General features: G+C 46.8%; 1 protein-coding gene across 5 annotated transcripts; it reads right to left on the bottom strand.

Annotated features, from left to right (window-relative positions):
* Nucleotides 1–7,446: 7,446 nt before the first annotated feature.
* On the bottom strand, nucleotides 7,447–20,460 carry SYCE1L (synaptonemal complex central element protein 1 like). Of its 5 annotated transcripts, none has more exons than XM_054710426.1 (11): nucleotides 19,325–20,457; nucleotides 13,901–13,960; nucleotides 12,234–12,293; nucleotides 11,999–12,073; nucleotides 11,408–11,455; nucleotides 11,119–11,173; nucleotides 9,407–9,470; nucleotides 8,272–8,359; nucleotides 8,091–8,178; nucleotides 7,782–7,866; nucleotides 7,447–7,610 (listed from the first exon to the last, which is right to left on the bottom strand). In XM_054710426.1, exons 1-11 carry the CDS (start codon nucleotides 19,386–19,388, stop codon nucleotides 7,533–7,535), a joined length of 765 nt encoding a protein of 254 aa, XP_054566401.1. In that variant the 5' UTR covers nucleotides 19,389–20,457; the 3' UTR covers nucleotides 7,447–7,532. The 5 variants fall into 5 exon arrangements, with proteins under 5 accessions (XP_054566401.1, XP_054566403.1, XP_054566402.1 ...); XM_054710428.1 differs by having other exon boundaries at nucleotides 7,782–7,869; nucleotides 8,272–8,341; nucleotides 19,325–20,455; XM_054710427.1 differs by having other exon boundaries at nucleotides 7,782–7,869; nucleotides 8,272–8,344; nucleotides 19,325–20,455.
* Nucleotides 20,461–20,497: the final 37 nt, after the last annotated feature.

The raw sequence follows: 20,497 nt of genomic DNA on the forward strand, positions 1-20,497 counted from the left end.
CACATCAACATTACAACTAAAATACAAAACAACCATCACTCAGAACCGCCTGAAAGCTGGCTGAAGGGAAGTCCTACAACTAGAGGAGAAGAAAGCACGCTGAGACTGGTAGGAGGGCGGAGGCGCAGAAAGGGCTGGTCCGACACCCACGTGGGCCGCTTTTATGATTGGGAGGGAGATCGTCTCTGCAGAGGCCACCCGTGAGGAGCAAGGGTCCCAGCCCCACACCAGATCCCCAGCCCAGGGTCCCAGAGCTGAGAAGAGAAGTCCCTGAACTACGGGCTCTAAAAACCAGCAGGAATTGGGGCTGAGAGACATGGAGGCTGCTGGAAACCCAGGTGTCCCTCTTAAAGGCACGAACTTACTCAGACTCGCTTCCACTGAGCTCCAGTGCCAGGAGGTGTTGGGGGACCCAGATATATATGGCGAGGAGCTGGCATCAGGGCAGGAACTCGGGGTGGCTTTCTCCCAGATGGGGGTGCTTGCAGGGGTCATTGTTCCTGTACTGGGACCTCCCTTGTTGCAGGGCTGACTGGCAGCCATTTCTGTTTTCTCTGCCCTGGTGATTCCCTGAGACCCCGCCCATCCAATTTGCAGCCCCACCCAACCTGTTTGCATTTGCTTTTGCATATGAATGTCCTGGCTCAGGCTTCAGACTTTCCTAAAATCTCTCAAGCTGCAGCTGGGTCAGCGTACCCCAAACCAATCAATAAAAGGCCGAAGACCCAGCACTAGCACCAGCCTGCCTTGCTTCACAGCTGGGCCTCACCTGGGCACCTCCAAGCCCAATGCAAATGGCTCCTGCAGGGTGGCCCCAAGCAGTGGCTGACCTTGCACCTCCTTGGAGCTCTAGAGCCTGGGGGACAGCTTCAGACCATAGCAGATTACAACTCTACATGTCCATAAACGACACACTCAAGGGGCAGACTTAGCACCAAAGCCCCACTGAAGCAAGTCCTGCTCCATAGGGGTGTCTCCTGCTCCATAGGGGTGTCTACAGCTCTCCCACTGCAGTCGCAGTTGGCCCTCACAGCCAATTGGCCTGGAGGTCAATTTCTCCCAGTGACACCAACAGCAATCAAGGCTCAACTACAAGACTGTGCACACAGCCCATCCAAGGGCCAACCTAGAGTGCTCAGCTCAGGTGACTGGGGAGGCTGAGCCACCGGGCCCTATAGGACACCTAGTACACAAGGCCACTCTACCAATTCCAGGAGATATAGTAGCTCTACCCAATACATAGAAACAAACACAAGGAAGCAGCCAAAATGGAGAGACATATCACAAATGAAAGAAATGAAAGCAGGCAAACTTTTGGATGCAAAGTTCAAAAACCATGGTTAGAAGATTACTCAAGGAACTTCAAAGATCTTAGTGAGAAAGGCAAAGACATAAAAAAGGACCAGTCAGAAAGTAAGCATACACTAACTGAGATAAAGAATAATTTACAGTGATTCAACAGTAGAGGATTCCGAGAATTAAAACACCCAATCAGAAGAGCAACAAGAAAAAAGAATCCAAAAATATGAGGATAGTGTAAGGAGCCTCTGGCCCACGAGCAGTGTGGTGCTGGAGGTGGCTAGGACCAGCTCATGAATTTCAGGAATTACATCTGTTGGTTATTAAACACAGCCTTTAGTAAAAATTAAACTACAGAAACTCATTATGTTAAAAACAAGGGCAGCAGATACTCAAAACAACCCTCCTTAATTCTGTCATTATATTCTACTATTGTCTATGCTCTCGTAATTACTTACTCCTATTGTTTGTTCTTGGAAACACTATACAATGGGCAGTACTGCGTATCTTTTCTGACAGTGAAGACACTTCATGTTGGTAGCCTGAAATCAACCATGGTGTATTTACACTGCAGAAATTGGCCAACACTGCAATCCAGGCCTTAATCTACTTTAATTGATTGTTTACACCAGAAGCTGGCAAACCTGTTTTGGTTCAGTCCTTAAACTAAGAAGATTTTTTTACATTTTAAATATAGAAGGAAGAAAGAGGAGGACAGGGGGAAAAAGAAAATATGTGACAGAGACAGACATGGCTGCAAAGCCTGAGATATTTGCTAGCAGGCCTTTACAATACATGTTTCACAAGCCTGAAGCAAAGAATTTTAATAATTCAATGAAACTGAGAAATTTCCTTGCTGGCTGTCAGCTCATAGAAGCAACCTCCGTCCTTGTCACATGGCCCCCTCAAGCTTCAAAGCCAGGAAGGGAGAACGCCCCTGTGTTGAATCCTTCTCAGGCCTCGAGTCTCTGGCCAGGAAGCACGCAGTCCCTGTTAAGGGCTCACCTGTAAAGGTCAGGCGCACTGAGGCTAATTACCCTTTCATGAAGTCAGCTGTGCATACAGCATCATCTAATCACAGTGCGACATCCCCTCACATTCATCAGACCTGCCCCTACTCAAGAGGATGGATTATACATGCCTTTGAATCACAGCATCATTCTAGAATTCTTCCTACTACAAGGGAAATCTCACAGTTTGTCATATCTACCTCTTTCATTTACATTATTATTCCAAGAAGTTAATGAAATCATGGATATATAATGAATATATATATATATATAAAACACTCATGCTTCTTCAAGAGAAAGAATTACCACATCTGATTTGAGCCTCTTGATAAGTGAAAGCAGTATTGTAAGACTGATAGTTAACAAGAATTTACTTCAGGTGCAGAAATAAAGCAATAACCAACCAGCTGTATTTTTCATGAGGTCCACAGAAACACTTGGTTAATAAAAACTTACTTCAGGTGCAGAAATAAAGCAATAACCAAAAAGCGGTATTTTTCACAACATCTGCAGAAACACTTGGGACCCACATGCATTTAGATGATACGTAAAGAAAACTTTGCCTCTGCCATTTCAAATGCCCAGGATGTCACCTCCAGCCTAGCTTTTTAACAAGGAAAATGCCCCTAGCCTTTGTTAAAAACAACTCAACAGGCCCAAAACGGGGCCTAGGCTAGTGGTCGGCAAACTCATTAGTCAACAGAGCCAAATATCAACAGTACAACGATTGAAATTTCTTTTGAGAGCCACATTTTTTAAACTTAAACTTCTTCTAACGCCATTTCTTCAAAACAGACTCGCCCAGGCCGTGGTACTTTGTGGAAGAGCCACACTCAAGGGGCCAAAGAGCCGCATGTGGCTCTCGAGCAGTTTGCCGACAACAGGCCTAGGCTAAGTCCATGTCACCAAACCAAGGCGTTACTCACTGCATTTTCAGCAAAACCAGAAAGGAAATCTTAGCCAGTCAGCCCGGAGCCACCTGCTAGGCCTTCTGCCTGAGGGACCACCGGGCTCCTAAAGGAAGGGGACTTTGCGTAACCCACTCGCCTTTTGCCTGGTGAACTCCCTGTTCCCACCTCCTTCTGCCCATCCAAGTCTCATTTTGAACAGCGCCTCGGAGCGCCTTCCTATCTGCTAGATGGGATGCTGTCCAACTCAAATAGATTTTTGCTCCAATAAACTCTTAAATTTTTAAATATGCCTGAGCTTATCTTTTAACAGTTCTGGCCTCAGAAGAGGGAACCAAAGGAGACACCCCCACGGCCCCCTCCCAGGAACAACAAGCAGCCAGGACAGGTACCTGCAGAGCCCCTGGCTCGCTGCTTTCTCGCTGCCTCTGGAGGTGCCGGGCAAGGCCCCCGGGGCTCCTGGATCCTGCCCCCAGCTCTGCGTCAGGAGCTTTCAGACTGAGCGCTGCTTTTCCTGGAGTGCGGCCTGAAACCTCAAGCCAGACTGGGTCAGACTTAGGCACCCGCTGCGCTCAGGGTCGGACTGGGTCTGACTTGGAAACCCACAGGGTCCAGGCTCGGACTGGGACTGGGTCTGACTAACGCCGGAGTGGGGGCAGTGTGAGGCCTCAGGTGAATAAATCTTGTGTGAAGGCTGAATAAGCAGGTGTACCTTATCAAAGAGAATCAAATTAGAGTGGCCACAGTGGAGAATGTTTAACCTAGATGAGCTTACCCACTTACAAAGTGCCCAGAGTAAAAGGGGTCTCATCAGGCACTCTTCAGGATAAAGGAAAAATTATTTTTCTTCCTCTACAGTTTCAGGGGACTGGGATGAGATCTTCTAGGACACCCCCTCAGTCCAGAACCTGCAGAAGGGACCCTGTGGAAACTGGCAGAAGCCAGCAAATGGGGAGAATTCTTATTGAAGCCAGCTCTCCCACACCTTTATCTGTGAGGCCTGGTCGAAAGAGAGAGAGAGAGAGAGAGAGAGAGAATTTCATATTGTCCTTTGTAAATTCCAACTCTCATGAATTTGATTTGGGGTACTCACTGGTTGTTGACTCTTCCTCTCCCGAGACAGCAATTGCCTTCTTTTTAATATATATTTAAAGAATAAGGCCTTTTAATACCACTGTGTTTGCCTGTGTATGCATGCATGTATATGTTGTATGTATATGTGCATGCTGCATGCATACACAGCACACACACACATTTCATCTATTATCTCCGCCATAACTACCTTCTCAGCAGTGACTTGAAAAATCTGAATACTGCAGCATTGTTAATTTTATTGTCTTGACAGAACTTGTTTTCCCAATAATTGCTCTTCGAGAATTAAATGCTAAGTCAGCAAATTTCTAGAGTATTCAGTCAATCTGCTATTATGCAAGATTATGCCTGTTCTGTTAAATGGTTCCCAGAGGCTTACAAAATAGGGTAACTTTGTCCTACATGTGGATTAATTTCCCTTTTCTGGTTTTATTTACATATATTGTGAAATGATTACCATACTAGGTTCATCTAACATGCATCTTCTCATATAGAGACAAAAGAAAGAATAAAGGGGAAAAAATTCTTGTGATAAGAACTCTTGGGATTTACTCCCTTCAACTTTGCTATATTTCACACAGCAGCATTAGTTAGAGTCATCATGTTGTACATGACATCCCTAGCACTTATTTATCTTATTAGCGGACGCTTTTTATCTTTTGACTACCTTTCCTATTGATTAAAGTTAAACATGGGTGATGATGTGTGCCTCCCACTCATCACACCAAGAAGAAGATAAGGTCAAACTGTCCCACAACTGGTGATGCTAAATTTGGCCCTAGTTCAGGGTAGCGCTCTCATCTCCCCACTGCAAAGGCATATCCTTCTTCAGTGTGAATAAATAAACCGTAGGATATAACTTTAAGAATATGTGAGTTATCCTGCTCCTAAACAGCCATGCAACAGTTTTGGTGGCATGACAGTTATGTACAATGCATTCTGGAAGCCTGTAATTTTGCAGTCCACTCATTTGGAGCCTCTTGCTAATGGCATTAGAAGAAACTTGATGCTAATCTAGTCTTTCGGGGGATAGAGTCATCGCTTTTGCTTGAGCTACTTAAGAAATCTGGTTTCACTGAGAATTTCCAAACATCCTGCAAATCCACTCTTTCTAACATTTTCTGAAATGCAAGACTATGTGATCTGTTCATCCACAAATTGAGATACAGGTACAGAGAAGGGATCGGGGTGCAGATCCTTGTGTGTGTGCCCTGTGGGCATGCCCGTCCATCTCAGCGTCAGTCCAGTCTGGGAGGGACAATCCCTCGCACCAGCTGTCTCCTGTACTGAGCCGCACCCACACAGAGGCTATGTAGCATATCTAGGGGTTCAGGGGAGGTTTCTGGAGGAGTGGACAATCCCTCGCACCAGCTGTCTCCTGTACTGAGCCGCATCCACACAGAGGCTATGTAGCATATCTAGGGGTTCAGGGGAGGTTTCTGGAGGAGTGTGGAGTTGGTCAGGTGTATAATAAGTTCTGTGCAGTTGGTAAGACCATTTTACAAACTTGGTGATTGAGTTTGGGAGACATTAAACAATTGCCCGAGGTCACACTCAGCCAGTGAGCCAGGATTTAAATCCTGGGAGAAAAGGGATTACGTCTGTGGAATATCAGGCTATCCTCATTTGTGTGACACAGAGAGGATAGTGAAGAAGACACTAAAGTTTCCTGGAGGCCCGCCTTCAGCAGGTGGGCAAGTGCGCAGGGTCAGTGGGGCAGGAGATTGGTATGAAAGCCAAGGTTTTAAGCTTCCTGGGCCTCATCCGTGCACCTTATCCGGGGTAATAATAGCAGCAATGGTGAGACCCAACCTTTACTATGGGCTTACTGTCTACACTTACTGCCACAATCTTCCTCATCTCTAAATCCGGAATAACAAGAATAGTAATGAGAATAATAAACAATAAGTACCATTTATTGAGCATTTATTGCATAAAAACCTCTGTTCTAAGAGAAACACACACCTTGGAGTTCCTCATCTGTAGCCTGGGAATAACAACAACAACAACAACAATAATAAATGATAAGAACCATTTATTAAACACTTAATGGATTATAAACCCCTGTTCTAAGTGACTCACACAGCTCAGTTTTCCTCACTGAAGACTGGGCACGACGAATCATCATAAGTGATAGCCAACATTTACTGAGTGTTTTCTGTGTGCCAGGTCCTGTTCCCAGAACTCTATTCAGACTAGATGGACAAGGCCCAACTTGACCGGGTCGCCAGCAAGCCTTCCATAGCATCTCCCTCCCTCTTCACCGCATTTGTGTTCCTCCTCCACGTTGGCCTCCAGATGCTCCCCAAGCACACTAAGCTCAGTCCCCCTCACAGCCTCTTGCATGTGCCATCCCCTCTGCCCATGCACATTTCCCCAGACACCCACAGGACCCACTCCACTTGCCCGCTCACCTTCCTACTCAGACATCACTTCCTCAGCGAGACCTTCCCTGACCTTGTCATTTAAAACCCGGGACCCGCAATAGTACTTATGGCTGCTACAAAAGAGGCATCCAGCAAATGCTTGTTTCATCAGTACATGCTTACAGAGTGGCAGCGGCCTGGTGCAAGGTGCCTTTTGGAACTGGCTTCCTCCCTCCCTCTCCGCCCCCATCAGCTTCCTGAATAGATGACATACTTACAGCCCAGCTAAGTAAGTGAGGGCAGAAGCCCCAAGGGGACCTGAGGAAAAGCACCCCAGATGAGGGCTCTGCAACATACAGGCTCTAAGATAACAACGTGCTTGGAGAAAGCTAGAACCTAACGTGTGGGGGGGGAGCCCAGGTAGGGAGCAGGTCTCAGAGGCCCCAGAGGTCAGCCAGCAGGAGTCTGTGGGGAATGCAGGGACTCTAGGGTTTTACGCTGACACACGGGAATCCGACACGACCCGATGTGGGTTTTTAACACGTTTCCTCTTGTTCAGGAATACGAGATGCAGCGGTGGAGATGGGGCGGACTGGACACACCCGTATCCACTGAGCTGCTCAGGAACCTTCACAGTGTTGGGCTGGTGAGAGCGCCCGCCAGGCCTGGGGGCGGAGTCCGACCGAGGCCCCGCCCATGGCGCACGGAGCCCCGCCCCCGTGTCGGCCCCGCCCCTCTCCACCGCCCGGGCGACTCCTGGAGCACAGACTCAGGCCCGGGAGGTGAAGGACCGGCTAAAATCATTGCCTTTATTTCTCGGCGGGCCTTGAAGTTGGGGATCGGTGGGTCCCCCTGGTCTAGGGGGACCACAGGGCCAGCTCCACCGGCGGCTCCAGGTCCTCCTCGTGGCGGGCGCACAGGGACTCCGGGTCGGGCTGCCGGAGCGGAGAGTCAGGCTGTCAAGCCCGTGACTGCCTTGCCCCGTCACCGTCAGCACCCAGGGGTGCCCTGCTACCCACAGACCCTCCCTCTGAGGGACTCTGGGCACATCCCCGCCCGCTCTGCCTCCCTCTCTGCCCGCCTCGCCTCCATCCCCGGCTCCCGACCTCTCCTTCGTGGGCCCAGTCGTCCTCGGGGCTCTGGGCCTGGGTGGGGACTTGCCCCCCGGGTTTCTCCAGCTCCACCTTCAGCCTGTTGAGAAGGGGAAGAGGAGAGAAAGGAGGAGGGAGAAGAGAGCTAGAGCGGAGGGGTCAGGAGGAAACCGGAGACCCGGTGGCCTGAAGAGGCCCGGAGCGCAGGGGCAGGAGCCGAGCCCAGAGCCGGTCCTTCCAGGAGGGGCGGTGCTGGGGGAGGCATTGGCCCCTTCCCTTCCTCCCTGCCCCTTCCCCTGCCCCGGGCCTCCTTTCTCCTCTTACGCTTCGTTCACTGCCAGGGCGCCCTCGACCGCAGGCGAGGAGCGCAGCCTCTGCTCCACCCGCTCCAGCTTGGCTCTCGCTAAGTTCTCTGCAGGGGGTGAAGGGTGGGCATCACGGCGGGGCCGGAGCTCCCACGCGCCGCCGCCCCGTCCCTGTCCCCCAGCCCACGCGGGAGTCCCACCTTCAGTGAGCAGCTGCTCCTTGCTGCTCTGCAGCGCGCGGATCTCCCAGGCCAGTCGCCGCTCCAGCACCTGCTGGAGAGAAGGGGCCTGTCTTTGGTCTGTAGTCCTGGCCCCCCCCCCCCCGCTCCTTCGCGCCTCTCAGTAAGTCCTTACTTGAATTAGGCCATTCATTCAACTATTTATTTATTTATTTTAATATATTTTATTGATTTTTTTTTTTTTTACAGAGAGGAAGGGAGAGAGATAGTTAGAAACATCGATCAGCTGCTTCCTGCACGCCCCCTACTGGGGATGTGCCCGCAACCAACGTACATGCCCTTGACCGGAATCGAACCTGGGACCTTTCAATGCGCAGGCTGACGGCTCTATCCACTGAGCCAAACCGGTTTCGGCCATTCAACTACTTATTAACTCCAAGTGCAGTTGCTGCTGCGGCTGGGTGCTGGTGGAGACACTTTCCTCGCCAATCACTCCGGATGTCCCTGTGTACCTCTTAAACCTTAGGTCCTGCCACTCTTCTCGTCCCTCCTGCCCATCCTCGTTTGCTCTTCCCCAAATGTCCAAGGTAGAGTCCAGCCTCAGGGCCTTTATATTGGCCTTTCCTTCTGCCGGGAGCATTTGCACCCATTCCTGCCTGCTTCCTCCCTTACTTCCTTTGTGCCTGCATTCGGATGTCACTTGCTGAGGCCTTCCCCAACTGACAGTACATGCTCTGTCTTACTTATTTTCTTATTGAGAGTATGGGTGCGCCTCCCCTGGCCTCAAACCATCCTGGGACCAGCACACACTTGGCCCTGGGGCTCCCACTGTCTCCTCCTGCCTGGAATGCTGCGAGGTGCATTAGTTGAATGAAGGAACAATCTGACCATGGCTTTTTCAGGGTTCCCATTTGCCACTGCAAGGTAAGCACACTCTCGGTCAGCAATGGTTACTGTGACAGTCTTGGCAACGTGTGGCAGTGGGGGGTGGTGAGAGGTGGCCAGATTAAAGGTAAAGCTGAAGGGGTGGATGGGTGAAAAGAAGAACAGAGTCAAGGATTATGCCGTGAAGTTGGGCTGGCGCAGATGGACCTGAGCAGCCAGCGGAGACACGGGAGAGGAGAGGCTTTGGTTGGAGGCAATGATGATGGCTCACCTGGAATTCCCAGAGGTCCTTGTGCTGGCCCATCAGATCCTCCAGCTGTTCTTCCATGTGTGACCTAGGGGCCAACACCCAGGAATGAGAGAACACCTGCCAGGACTGACACACAGCCTGGCTCATTCTGAGGGTTCCTCAGGCACGGGCCTTTACATCTCTGCCTGGCGCTCCATCTGCTAGGATCCCCTTTCAGGGCTTTATCCTCCCAGCCTTGGTTCCACCAGCTCCTCTCCCAACAAATTCTCCCTGGTGCAAACCCCACGCCCACTCCCCACCCAGTGCCACGCCGGGCCCCAGTGGTTACCCCAGCTTCCTCTGTTTACAACTCTCTTCAATCTGGGAGTTACGGATGGAAATTTGATCCATGAACTCCTGCAACATGTGCTTCCAAGGAAGGGAAAGACCACCTCAATCATATCCTCTGAATGATTCCCCCCACTCCCTCCTGCAGGAGTGGGAGTTCGGGTTTGTTCGTAACCGTCATCATTCCCCTTTCTTCTGCTGGTTGAATGTGAAAATTTATGGGCCTCTGTCGAGACTATCATCCTGTCCATCCTGTCCCCCATCAAACCATGAATTTGGGCCTGAGCAGTAGGTAGATCTGAGCAGTGAGCAGAGACATTGAAACCAAAGAGGAGGGGCTTTGGTTGGAAGAACACTTTGTGAGGAGAGAAGTAGTTTAGTTGTGTAGATTCTAAAGTCCTGCCTTAAAGCCTGCATCTGCTATTCTACTGTGATCCTTTTACTGTGTAAGAGGTCTCTGGGTCTTAGTTCACTCATCTGTAAAATGGTGGTAATGATGGGAGGGTGACATTAGCTTTTAACTCCTTTACTTGTCTTTGTGAGGATTATGTTGATAAATGAACATAAACTGCTTATCAGACTCTGTGTGTGTGTGTGGGGGTGGGGGTGAGGGTGGGAGGTAGTTAAGCATTCACACACTATCCATCATCAGGTTTTCCTGCACAATTAAAATCATGGTGCACCAGGGTGTGACTGCTCTGGTCACAGAACAGTTAAGTAAAGGTCCAAAAGATGGAGAGATGGATGGATGAATGGCTGGCTGGACAGTTCATTGGATGGGTGAATGGCTGGCTGAAGAGATGATGGCTGGCTGGAGAACTGACCAGTGGAGGGAGATGGCTGGGTGGAGAAATAAAAGGATTACTAGAAGGATAGAGGATGTCTGGGTGGGTGGTTGGGTGAAGAAATGAACAGCTAGATGAACAGATAATTGGAAAGATGGAGATAAGATGAATGAATGATTAAATGGATGGAAGATGATTATCTAGAAGACTGGAGAGATACTGTCTGTCTGTCTGTCTGACCGGATGAAGGGTTGGATAGTAGAACAGATCTATTGATGGGTGAATGGGTTAATGGGTGACTGGATGAATGGGAGTCCTAAATGAGCAGATAGATAAATGAATGGGTAGCAGAAGATCTGGATAACCAATTGGGGAAAGCTTAGAATAACACCCGTGGATGAAATGTATAAAGAAAGTAGCAAGGAATGATTAAATGAGTGAGTTCATCTTCACACCACTACCTAATATCAGAGATGAGCATAGAAGCCTTTTGTCTAGCTAGTGTATATTATAAAAGGGGGAAATGAGGAGCGTGTGTCCAAGATTTATTTTCCCTAGCTCTTGCTCCCCGCTCCTTCAAGCTGGGGAATAAGGTGGGCAGAGCTGGGCAGGACCTCTTACCTCTGCGCCTGGCTTTCCTTCCTTTGGCAGTGCAGCTGGAGGATCCTCAGCGCTTCTGTGGAGAGGAACCAGGAGGGCCATGTGAGAGCTCTTGGGGAGCCAGGCGTGGGTGGAGTAATGGGCACTGAAGGGCACTCAGAGGACTTGAGTGTTGACTTCAAGTCAGGTGGCAGCCAAGGGAGAGGTCTGAGCAGAGAGGGAAGCAGCCTGACTCAGGTTTCAGGGGGATTCCTCTGGCTTTTGTGAGGTAATGGGGTAGAATAATGAAGACAGAACAGCTGGTAAATACCTTGCTTTTTTCTCAAGACTTCGTCTAGGTGTAGTTTCTCTCCATTCACTGGAAAACACAGTAACACTTTGAGCGTCCAAGGAAGGGGCTACATCCCGTGCACCCCGCTGCAACGTCATGCAAAGGGCATGCCCAAGGTCATATGGGAGGTCTGGTGCAGGCCCAGGGGAGGTATGTTCTTGCTACCCTGCACCCATCTCCCACTGGGGACCATCCAGATCCAGCTTCTCCCTGTAAACCCCAAAGGAATAATGACTGCAGGATGCACAATGTTTATCCCGGGGAAAGAGATGACTAGAAATAAATAAATGCACCAAGTCAGATGAAAATAAAGGCCATGAAGAAGCAGATCAAGCAGGAGAGGGAGAGTGACAGGGAGAGAAGAGGACATCCCATTTCACATGGGACCATCAAGGTAGACCTGTTGAGTGAAGTCTGAGCTAAGAGCTAACTGGAGAAAGAAGCAATCGAGATTACACAGCATAAGAGCATTGCAGACAGAGGGAACAGCCCATGCGAAGACCCTGAGGTGTGCACAGGAACACCAGCAGTGTCACGGGATCTCTGGGTCCCTTTTTTGGTCTCACTTACAAGAGTCCAATTCCCTGTGCAGCGTCTCCCAGAGAGCTTGGGTTTCTCCCAATTCCTCATTGGATTTCTTCTTTGCTGAGCCCAAAACACAGAAGACACTGTGAACGCAGCCTGACTATTCTCTCTCAGATCATGACACTGCACGCTATCTTCAAGCAACCTGGAGGGGCCTGGATTTTATAGATGGGGAAGGGGAGTCATTCCAAGTCCAGGGCCAGCCTCAGTCCCAGTTTACCGTGCTGAAGCTCATTAATCCGGTTAATCAGATCTTCTATCTGTGGCTCCAGGCTTCCCTCTGCAGAAGGAAAGGAAGATTAAATCAGAGAAGACAGACGCCTGGCTGTCCAAGGCAGATGGAGGGTGGGTGGGAGATGGCATTGTGTCTCTGCCGCTATCATCAACACACATCTATTGAGTGCCTGTTGTATGCTGGGCTCTGTAAGAGGCCCTTTGCCGGGCTTCCGTTCTGGGCGGGAGAGATGGACATGGAACAAAGATACATATCAATGTCGGTGGCAGTAACTGCTGTGAAGGGGAATAAAGCGAAGCAAGGGGTTGGAGAGTGAAGGCGTAGAAGGTGCTTCTCCAGATGTTGGAAAGGCCCCAAATGAAGAACGGGAAGGGAGCCCTGCAGTTTTGTGGAGGTGTGGGGTGTGGAGGGAGGAACCCTGCCAGGCAGATGGACAAGGGCAGAGAGAGTGAGGCAGATGCCCAAAGTAATGGCCAAGGGGCTGTGTGGCAGGCGTGAATCTAGTAAGCAAGTGGGGAGTAGCAAGAGGCAAGGTGGGGGAAGTGGGGGTGCAGATCACCGAGGGTGTCCAAGGACAAGGTGGAGGCTTCTGGTTGTAATTCTGAGCATGGTGGGAGCCAGTGAAGACCACCTGCCTGCCCACCCTGTTAAAAGCCTGGCAGGGCAGTTGTCACTTCTGTCCTTCCAGACCCTGGTATGGGTCCCATTAGAGAAAATGGAAAAGTGCTGCTTTAATTTTGTGGGTGGCAGCTTTCAAGTTCTCCACTGACAGGGAGGTCACTGCCTCTTTAGTGTAGCCATCTCTACCTTCTGACAGCCCCATTATCAGTGTTTTGTATGGAGAAGCCTTCTTCCTCATCCCTCTTTTGGCTTCAAGATCAGCAGCACAGAGCTGGGGCAAAAAAGCTTCCCAGCCTTGGCTGGGCCCCCAGCCCCAACACTCTGGAGTTAATAAACTCAAGCCCTGGATTTTCCGAGGCCACCAACTCCAGCTCCTGTGACTTCTAGCACAGTGGGTGCTTCCAAGGTGCTAATTATGGCGGACAAAGCTCTGGTCCTGCAATTTCTCTCATGTTAGCCTGGGCAGGAGCCCCGGTGCACTTCTTCGGGAGCCACAGGGCCTGGGGAAGGGGAGGTTCCCTTTTATTAGGAACAGATCAATGCACTGTAGAATTTAACCTGAGGGTGGGCTGCGGAGGGGTGTGTCCAACCTCCAATCCAGCTAGAACTTGGCCCAGCCTTGGTGTAGAGGGCTCCCAGGCCCCCTTCAACAAGCAAAGCTATTTGTATTGCCATTTGTATATAAAAAGGGCAGACAAAGAACACACACCCACGAATGTATTTTTTTTAATCTCTAGAAAAATACCCAAGAATTTAAAAATAGTCACTGCTGGCCTGTGGGTCAGGGAAACGGATGGCTGGTGTGTGTGTGTGTGTGTGTGTGTGTGTGTGTGTGTAAGAGCATAGGGTTTTCCATCCCCTTATACTTCTTGAATTTTGAAGCTGTGCTTTTGGTTCAAAGAACAAATTGTGTTAGAGGGAGAGAGTGCCATGGGATAATTCTCCAAGGCTGTGAGTTGAGGGAGCTGGGTTGGAGCCACATGCCTGACTCAAAACCCCAGGGGAGCCTCAGGTACAAGGAGACACGCCACCTTTCTGCAGCTTTTTCACCATTGCCAGCAAGTCCTCAGTCTTCAAAGATTTGCTCTGCCCTGCGGAGATGAAAACCAGAATTACAGGATCCAGTGAGAGTGAGGGACTGGGGAAAGGTCCAAACCTATCTGGGAAGGGAGGAAGGGTTCTACAGACACCCCTGGGCTGGGACCCAGGACAGGCTGAGGGCGAGGCTTCCAGCAAGAGCAGGGCCTCTGTAAGACCCGGCCCCTTGTCCCTGAGGTTCCCGGTGTGTGCTGGATGAATCAGGGACCCTTATGGTCAGCTTCTCCCTGAGGTCAAAGGACACCACAGATCCCTTAATACAACACAGGCATGAGAGAAGGTGAAGCACTTTTGCGGCTGCTTTTCAGAATCAGTAGGAAGTTCTAACCAATGCGATAGGGCAGAGAGATTTCATATGAATTCTGTAAAATCATTATACGCCACAATTTGCAAATCTTAAAGAATTTATACGTCTAGGAAATAGTTATTAACGACTGCTAACAATAAAAAAAGACAACAGGGTATTATGAGCTTTTTGATGGAGGAACATAACACCACCTAAAGGATTCTTGCCAACCAAAAAAAAAAAAAAAAAGAAATATTACTAAGGTTTCCATATCAAAATGCCAATTCAAAGGAAGTGCAAGGGGCAGTGAAACATGTTAAATTGTATCATGGGGATGTGATCAGCATTAAAAGACTGGCAAACTCCACAAGACAATCTTGTTTCTTCAATAAGTAAATTGCAAAGAAGAAAAAGGGAGGGGGGAAACTTTGATTAAAAGACTTGAGACATATATCAATTAATTGTAATGAATATCTAATTTGGATCTTAATTCAAACACACTTTTACTATATATACTTCTATACATATTTAAATATATGTATTTTTTAACGGTTTCAGAGAGGAAGGGAGAGGGAGAGAGAGATAGAAACATCAATGATAAGAGAGAATCATTGATTGGCTGCCTCCTGCAAGCCCCACACTGGAGACCCAGTCCCACAACCCAAGCATATGCCCGTGACCTTCTGGTTCTTTGGCCGACACTCAATCACTGAGCTATGCCAGCCGGGCCTTCTATACATTTTTAACATGAGCCTACTTTACTTTTATAATTACAATAACAATAAAATATCAAAAACATATATTGACATCTTAAACTTTTGAAATCAATGATAAAAAGTCAAATCCCAATGACGCACCCCTCTCCAAGGAAAATTGGGCAGAGAATATAAAAGGCAGCGCACAAATCACACATGATAGCTAAAAAGTAGTATACAGAAAAGTCTCTTCCCCTCAGACCCTAATTCCTCAATTTCCCTCCTCAGAAGTGTTACAAGCTTAGAGATAATTCATATGCAAGCATATTTCCACTCTTTCTATATAAGTGGTATCCTATCATAAATATGTTCCACAGCTTGTATTTTTCATTTGACAATGTATACTGATGATGTTTTTAGTATTTTTTAGTGGTTGCAGAGTAAATATACCATGATTTTAGAGAGAAGTCCCTTACGAGTGGATATTTAGGTTGCTTTCCTTCTTTTGCTGTTACAGACAATGCTATACTAATGATCTTTTATTAGTTTTCTTGGGCTGCCAAAACAAAGTACCATAAACTGGGGCTTCCTTTTGTGTGTTTATGTTTTCACCTTGAATTCTATCTCTGTGTCCAAAATTCCCTCTTCTTGTAAGGACACCAGACATTGGGTCAGGGCCCACCCTAATCCAGTATAACCTCATAGTAACTAGTCATATCTACAAAGATCAAGTGATGTCACACTTTGAGGTTCCAATCTTCATGAAATTTTGGTGGGGACACAACTGAACCCAGTACACTATCCTAGTACATTCTTCTTTGTGCACACATGGGAGTGTATTACTGGATAAATTCCGAGAAAGCTACCTGCTGGGTCAAAGGGCATGTCTATTTTTAAATTTGACTGGTATTACGGAATTGCCCTCCATCTGTTTTTGGCAGGCCCAAAAAAAGACTCCTTCCCCATACTCTTACCAGCCAAGTATGTTTTCAACCTCTTTCATTTTTGCCAGTCTGATAGACAAAAACAGCAGTTCATCTCAAACTTTCTAGTGGTAAATATCCAAAACTTACTCAACTCCTCTAGATCTGAAATTCCACTTCTAGGAATCTATCTTAAGGAAAAAATTAAGGATGATGGGCAAGATGTTCATTGTTTCATTGTTTGTAATCTTAAAAGATGGAAGCAACCTAAAGATGCCTTGGTTGATTATAGCACATTTGTAGGATGAAATTCTTTGCAGCCATTAAAAATCATGTAAAACAGGGGCTCATAACCTGAGTTTATTAAATTCTGTTAAAATATTTGGTGGTGTATTCACTCTCTTTACATATTTTTGTCTTGCCTGAAACCTTTTAAAAATTCTATGCATTAATTTAATTTTGCATTTGAATTTTTAAATTACTTATTAAACAAATGTAGAAGAACATAGAGTAAAAAATATGTCTCCCCTCACCATTAGCCCCTTCCCCAAGTCAATCCCCTTCCCAGAAGTAATTACTGCCAACAGTTTGGTGAAGACATGCAGATCTTCTAGTAAAATGTATTTTATGTATTGCTTTAATTTTTCCTTTCTTATCCAAGTAACATTCTAAAAACATTCAAACACTACACAAACATGTGAAGTTAAAAATGGAACTTTCCCTTCTCTCCTTGGCTCCAAATCTCAGTGCCTTTCTCTGGTATTAATAGGCTGGTATGTATTCTCTTGAGACTTTAACCAGTTTTAAATACTCTTACTATTTGGAAATTAAACAAAAAATTAAAGCTACTTTAATAATGAGGATAAGTATTTATTTTTTTTAAATAGTTCATTATGAAAACTTCCAAATGCACGTAAAAGTAGGGAGAATACCGTGATGAACTCTGATTTACTCATCGCCCAAACCTGACAATTCTTAGTTTGCTTCAGCTATGTTTTTCCAAGCAAGCCCCAGGCTTCGTAACATTTCATCCCCACAAGTAGTTTCACTACTTGAAGACATTTTCTTAGATGACTCCAATCCTATAATTATACCAATATTAACAATTATCACTAATCATTGGTTCATTAATATCATCTAGTCCCAGAACATATGTGATTTCCCCGACTGTCCCCATGCCTTTTATAGCTGGCTTTTGCAACCATTTTTGTGAAAGCTCCATCTATGTTTTTCCTCTCCCCTGCACTTCTAGTCCTAGTCATGGGGAGAGGAAAAACATAGATCCATGGGGTAAGATCATGGGTGATCAGTAAATCTTTAAAATAATCCAACTAACAACTTGATAAAAGGTTTTTTTTAATCCATGTTATAAAACAGCTTATAACACATGAGCTCCTTTTAAACATTTTATTTTGAAATAATTTCAGACGTACATAAAAGTTGTAGAAATAGACCACAGTGCTCCTACTTGCCCTTGTATCAGGTTTCCCATTTGTGAGCGTTTCTGTACCATAAATTGCAGGCACCATGGCCCATTATTCCTTAATGTTCCAGTGTATATTTCCTCTAAACAAAGGGAATCTACCAGATAACCACAGTATAACCATCCAAACCAAGATGTCAATATTAATCAATATTAATATGATTCTCGGATGCAATTGAAATTTCCCTCGTTCTCATATTTTAAAAAATTATATAGTACTACTTAGTTTCCTAAAAGAAAAACAAAAAAATCACAAAAATGCCTCCACTTTTGCACAGCCCCTAAGATCCAAGTCCCTTATTAAGAGTCATCAGTGAGGCCTTTTGCCTTCAAATAACTTTTCTGTGCAACCTACATAGGGCTATGGCTGACATTGCTTTCTACTTTATTTTGAAAATCCAAACTTTATCCTCATAAAAATATTTCTTTTTAGAGTTCATTCTGTGTCAATAAATCATGGTTTTATCCTTTTAAATTTTAATTATTTTAAATTAAATTGCAATCTAACCATTTTTTTCCCTGCTGCATAAGTTTTAAAGGTCCACCACACATAGGCATTCCACAATATGCATGAACATACCTAAGTTTAGCCATTTCCATGATTGCTCCTTTTTTTTTTTTTTTTGCTTCCATCAACAACATCCTAACGACTTTTCTGGCCCAGATATCTCTGTATTCTCCTGATTACTAAGCATGGTGACTGAATATAAGGAATAGCATTTTAGACGCTAAAAATGTTCTGCCAAACTGCCTCTAAGTGTTTACTGGTCAGCTCTCCAAGTGAGACAAAAGATGGCCTTTCCCCCAGAGTAATCACTATTAGATCTCTCCTCCTATAAAGCCAATTTATTATGGCTAGAAATGGTAACATCATCTATTCTTAAATTTCCTCCTTGCTGAAGTGAATTAACTTCAATTGTGACAAATTTGAAAGGTAATACTAAAAGCTTTGTAGCAGAGTGGCAGCTGCAGTAAGTGCTCAATAAATGAGATCTATTTGCATCTGTCTCATTTCTGTCTGTCCTTTGTTGAAAGCTGGCATTCAATGTGTGGCCCTAATCTGAGAGAGAGCTCTCCATGTTAGTTATGTTACTATTCATATAATAAACCAAGAAAATTATTGAGCACCTACTATATGCTAAGCAGGCATTGTTTGAGCCTTGGGGAAAGAGCAATAAATGGTTCTCATGGAGCTGACATCCTAGGAAAATAAACAAGTTATTGTTGATGTCTGCATAGACAGGTCTGGACAAAATGCAACCGTATTTATTAACACAGCGGTTTAAAGACTGCAGAAAGGGGGTTATGGGCGAAAGGAGGGCAGAAAGGTGACAACTGTTGAAACAGTGATGGGTATGTGGGCATTCATCATGCTCTTTTCTGTACTGTGGTACATTTTGGAAAATTCCTGTATTTTAAAGAATGCTAGTGGCATAGTGGTGGATCAGTCTTGACAGGTTTTCTTTTGTCTAGAGGGCAACTCCCACTTGTCTGTAGGCAGTTTTTTCCCCTCTCACCACTAGTCTGTAGGAATGTTTTCTCCTCACTAAGGTGTATCATTATCAAAATTCCCTGGAGAAAAGCTCTCTGTGGGAGTGGCCATTCTCAATTAGGATTTGAGTCCACACAAAGTGTGAACCTGCTGGGTGTCAAACATAGGGAATTACTGTGAATTTTCTCAGATGTGGCAGCAGCGGAGTGGTTTTTGTGAGAATGTCTACCACCATTCGTTGCTTGAAGAGATGCATACTGACGTATTATTTACCTTAAAATACTAAGCAGTATGTCCAATAAAGCTGACAAGTTAATCTCGGTGAAAATATGCATGTTATTTATCTCCACATTGCTTAAAAGTATTTTATAGAAGGCCTAAATTTTTATTTTATTTTTTTTAGTGCTGCTATCAGTATCTCTTTATTGGAATGGGACAGAGGCTTCCCCTCTGCCCTGGCCGGGAGCGGCCAGCTTACCAGCATATCCCTTGCCCTCCTCAGCCTCCTCCGCGACCTCCAGCGGCTCCAACTTGGCCGCCATTTTCCAAAACAGGAGTTAGGCGCATGCGCCTTCGACAATTGATTGGGGCAGGTGGGTGCACGCGAGGGCAGGAAGGCTCTGCAGCGCGCAAGCTTGCAGCTCGCAGTCTGCTCACTGGACCAGGATGAGAGCAATGGACTCAGTGACATGCGGCTGTAATTCCAGTTTAGAGAAAACAAGGATAGAACTAGGATCTTAGTGGATTGGGGACTGAGTGTTGTGAGTACAGATACAAATTGGGAAGAGGTCTCGCCCCCTCCTGGTTGCTCCGTGTAGTGCAGGTTGTAAGAAAGTCTGGGGCAAATGTACATGTGTCGTGGGGTGGTACACAAGAGTTCCAGTCCCTTTTCATTCACAAATGCTCACTTAGCCGGGGAGAGGTCAGTTATCTCTATTTCACGAATGAGCAGAACGAGCGTTAGAAGCTAAGTGACCTCCTATGTAAAAATCCTGGATCTCAGCTACTGTGTGAAGCCAGGGGCTTTGCCCTGGGTTTCGCAGACAGACTGTGGGGACCACCTTTCTCATTAACATTAGCAGCAGCCAACACTGATGGGGTCACTTTTGACAGGGTAAAGATGAAGTACATGAAGGGCGAAGGAATGTCCTTGTGGGGATTGGTTTAGACCTTTTCTTTGTTTTTTTTTTTCTTTAAAGTATCTTTAGGTCAGTTCCAGCACAGGCTGGCCCCATGGGTCACCCAAAGAGACGCTGGCCAGCCCTGGACACTCAGGGCTAAGAGTCAACTGAAGAGGCCGACTCCAGATGCAGGACAGAGGGTATGGTGCCTAGGTATCGGAGGAGAAAGTCCCTGACAGAGGCTGGCACATCATCCAAGTGAGGCAGAGGGGAGGGAAGAGCCTAAGGATTTCTCCATAGGTGGAGATGCATGAGGGGCTGAGGAGGCAGCCCGCTCACCTATGTGCCGTCATGCTGCCACCCGTCTCTCATTCGTGGGCAAGCCCTCAGATCTTGCCCTATTTCCCAGGGAGAGGGAGACCAGCCACAGACACCACCATCAACCACCCCACCCTTTCCAGCTCCCCCTTTCCAGGGCGGAGACAGAAGAGCCAAAAGCAGTTGTTCCCAGCACTGCCCAATCTGGGAGC

The sequence above is a fragment of the Eptesicus fuscus genome, chromosome 21, assembly GCF_027574615.1.
Source record: "Eptesicus fuscus isolate TK198812 chromosome 21, DD_ASM_mEF_20220401, whole genome shotgun sequence".
In the NCBI taxonomy this organism is placed as follows: domain Eukaryota; kingdom Metazoa; phylum Chordata; class Mammalia; order Chiroptera; family Vespertilionidae; genus Eptesicus; species Eptesicus fuscus.

Coding starts and splice junctions, on each gene's coding strand:
- SYCE1L (XM_028142835.2), bottom strand. CDS start 19,388: ATGGCGGCCAAGTTGGAGCCGCTGGAGGTCGCGGAGGAGGCTGAGGAG. Junction 12,294..13,900: donor GGTGAAAAAGCTGCAGAAAG/GTGGCGTGTCTC, acceptor TTCCTTCTGCAG/AGGGAAGCCTGGAGCCACAG. Junction 7,611..7,781: donor ACTGGGCCCACGAAGGAGAG/GTCGGGAGCCGG, acceptor CCGCTCCGGCAG/CCCGACCCGGAGTCCCTGTG.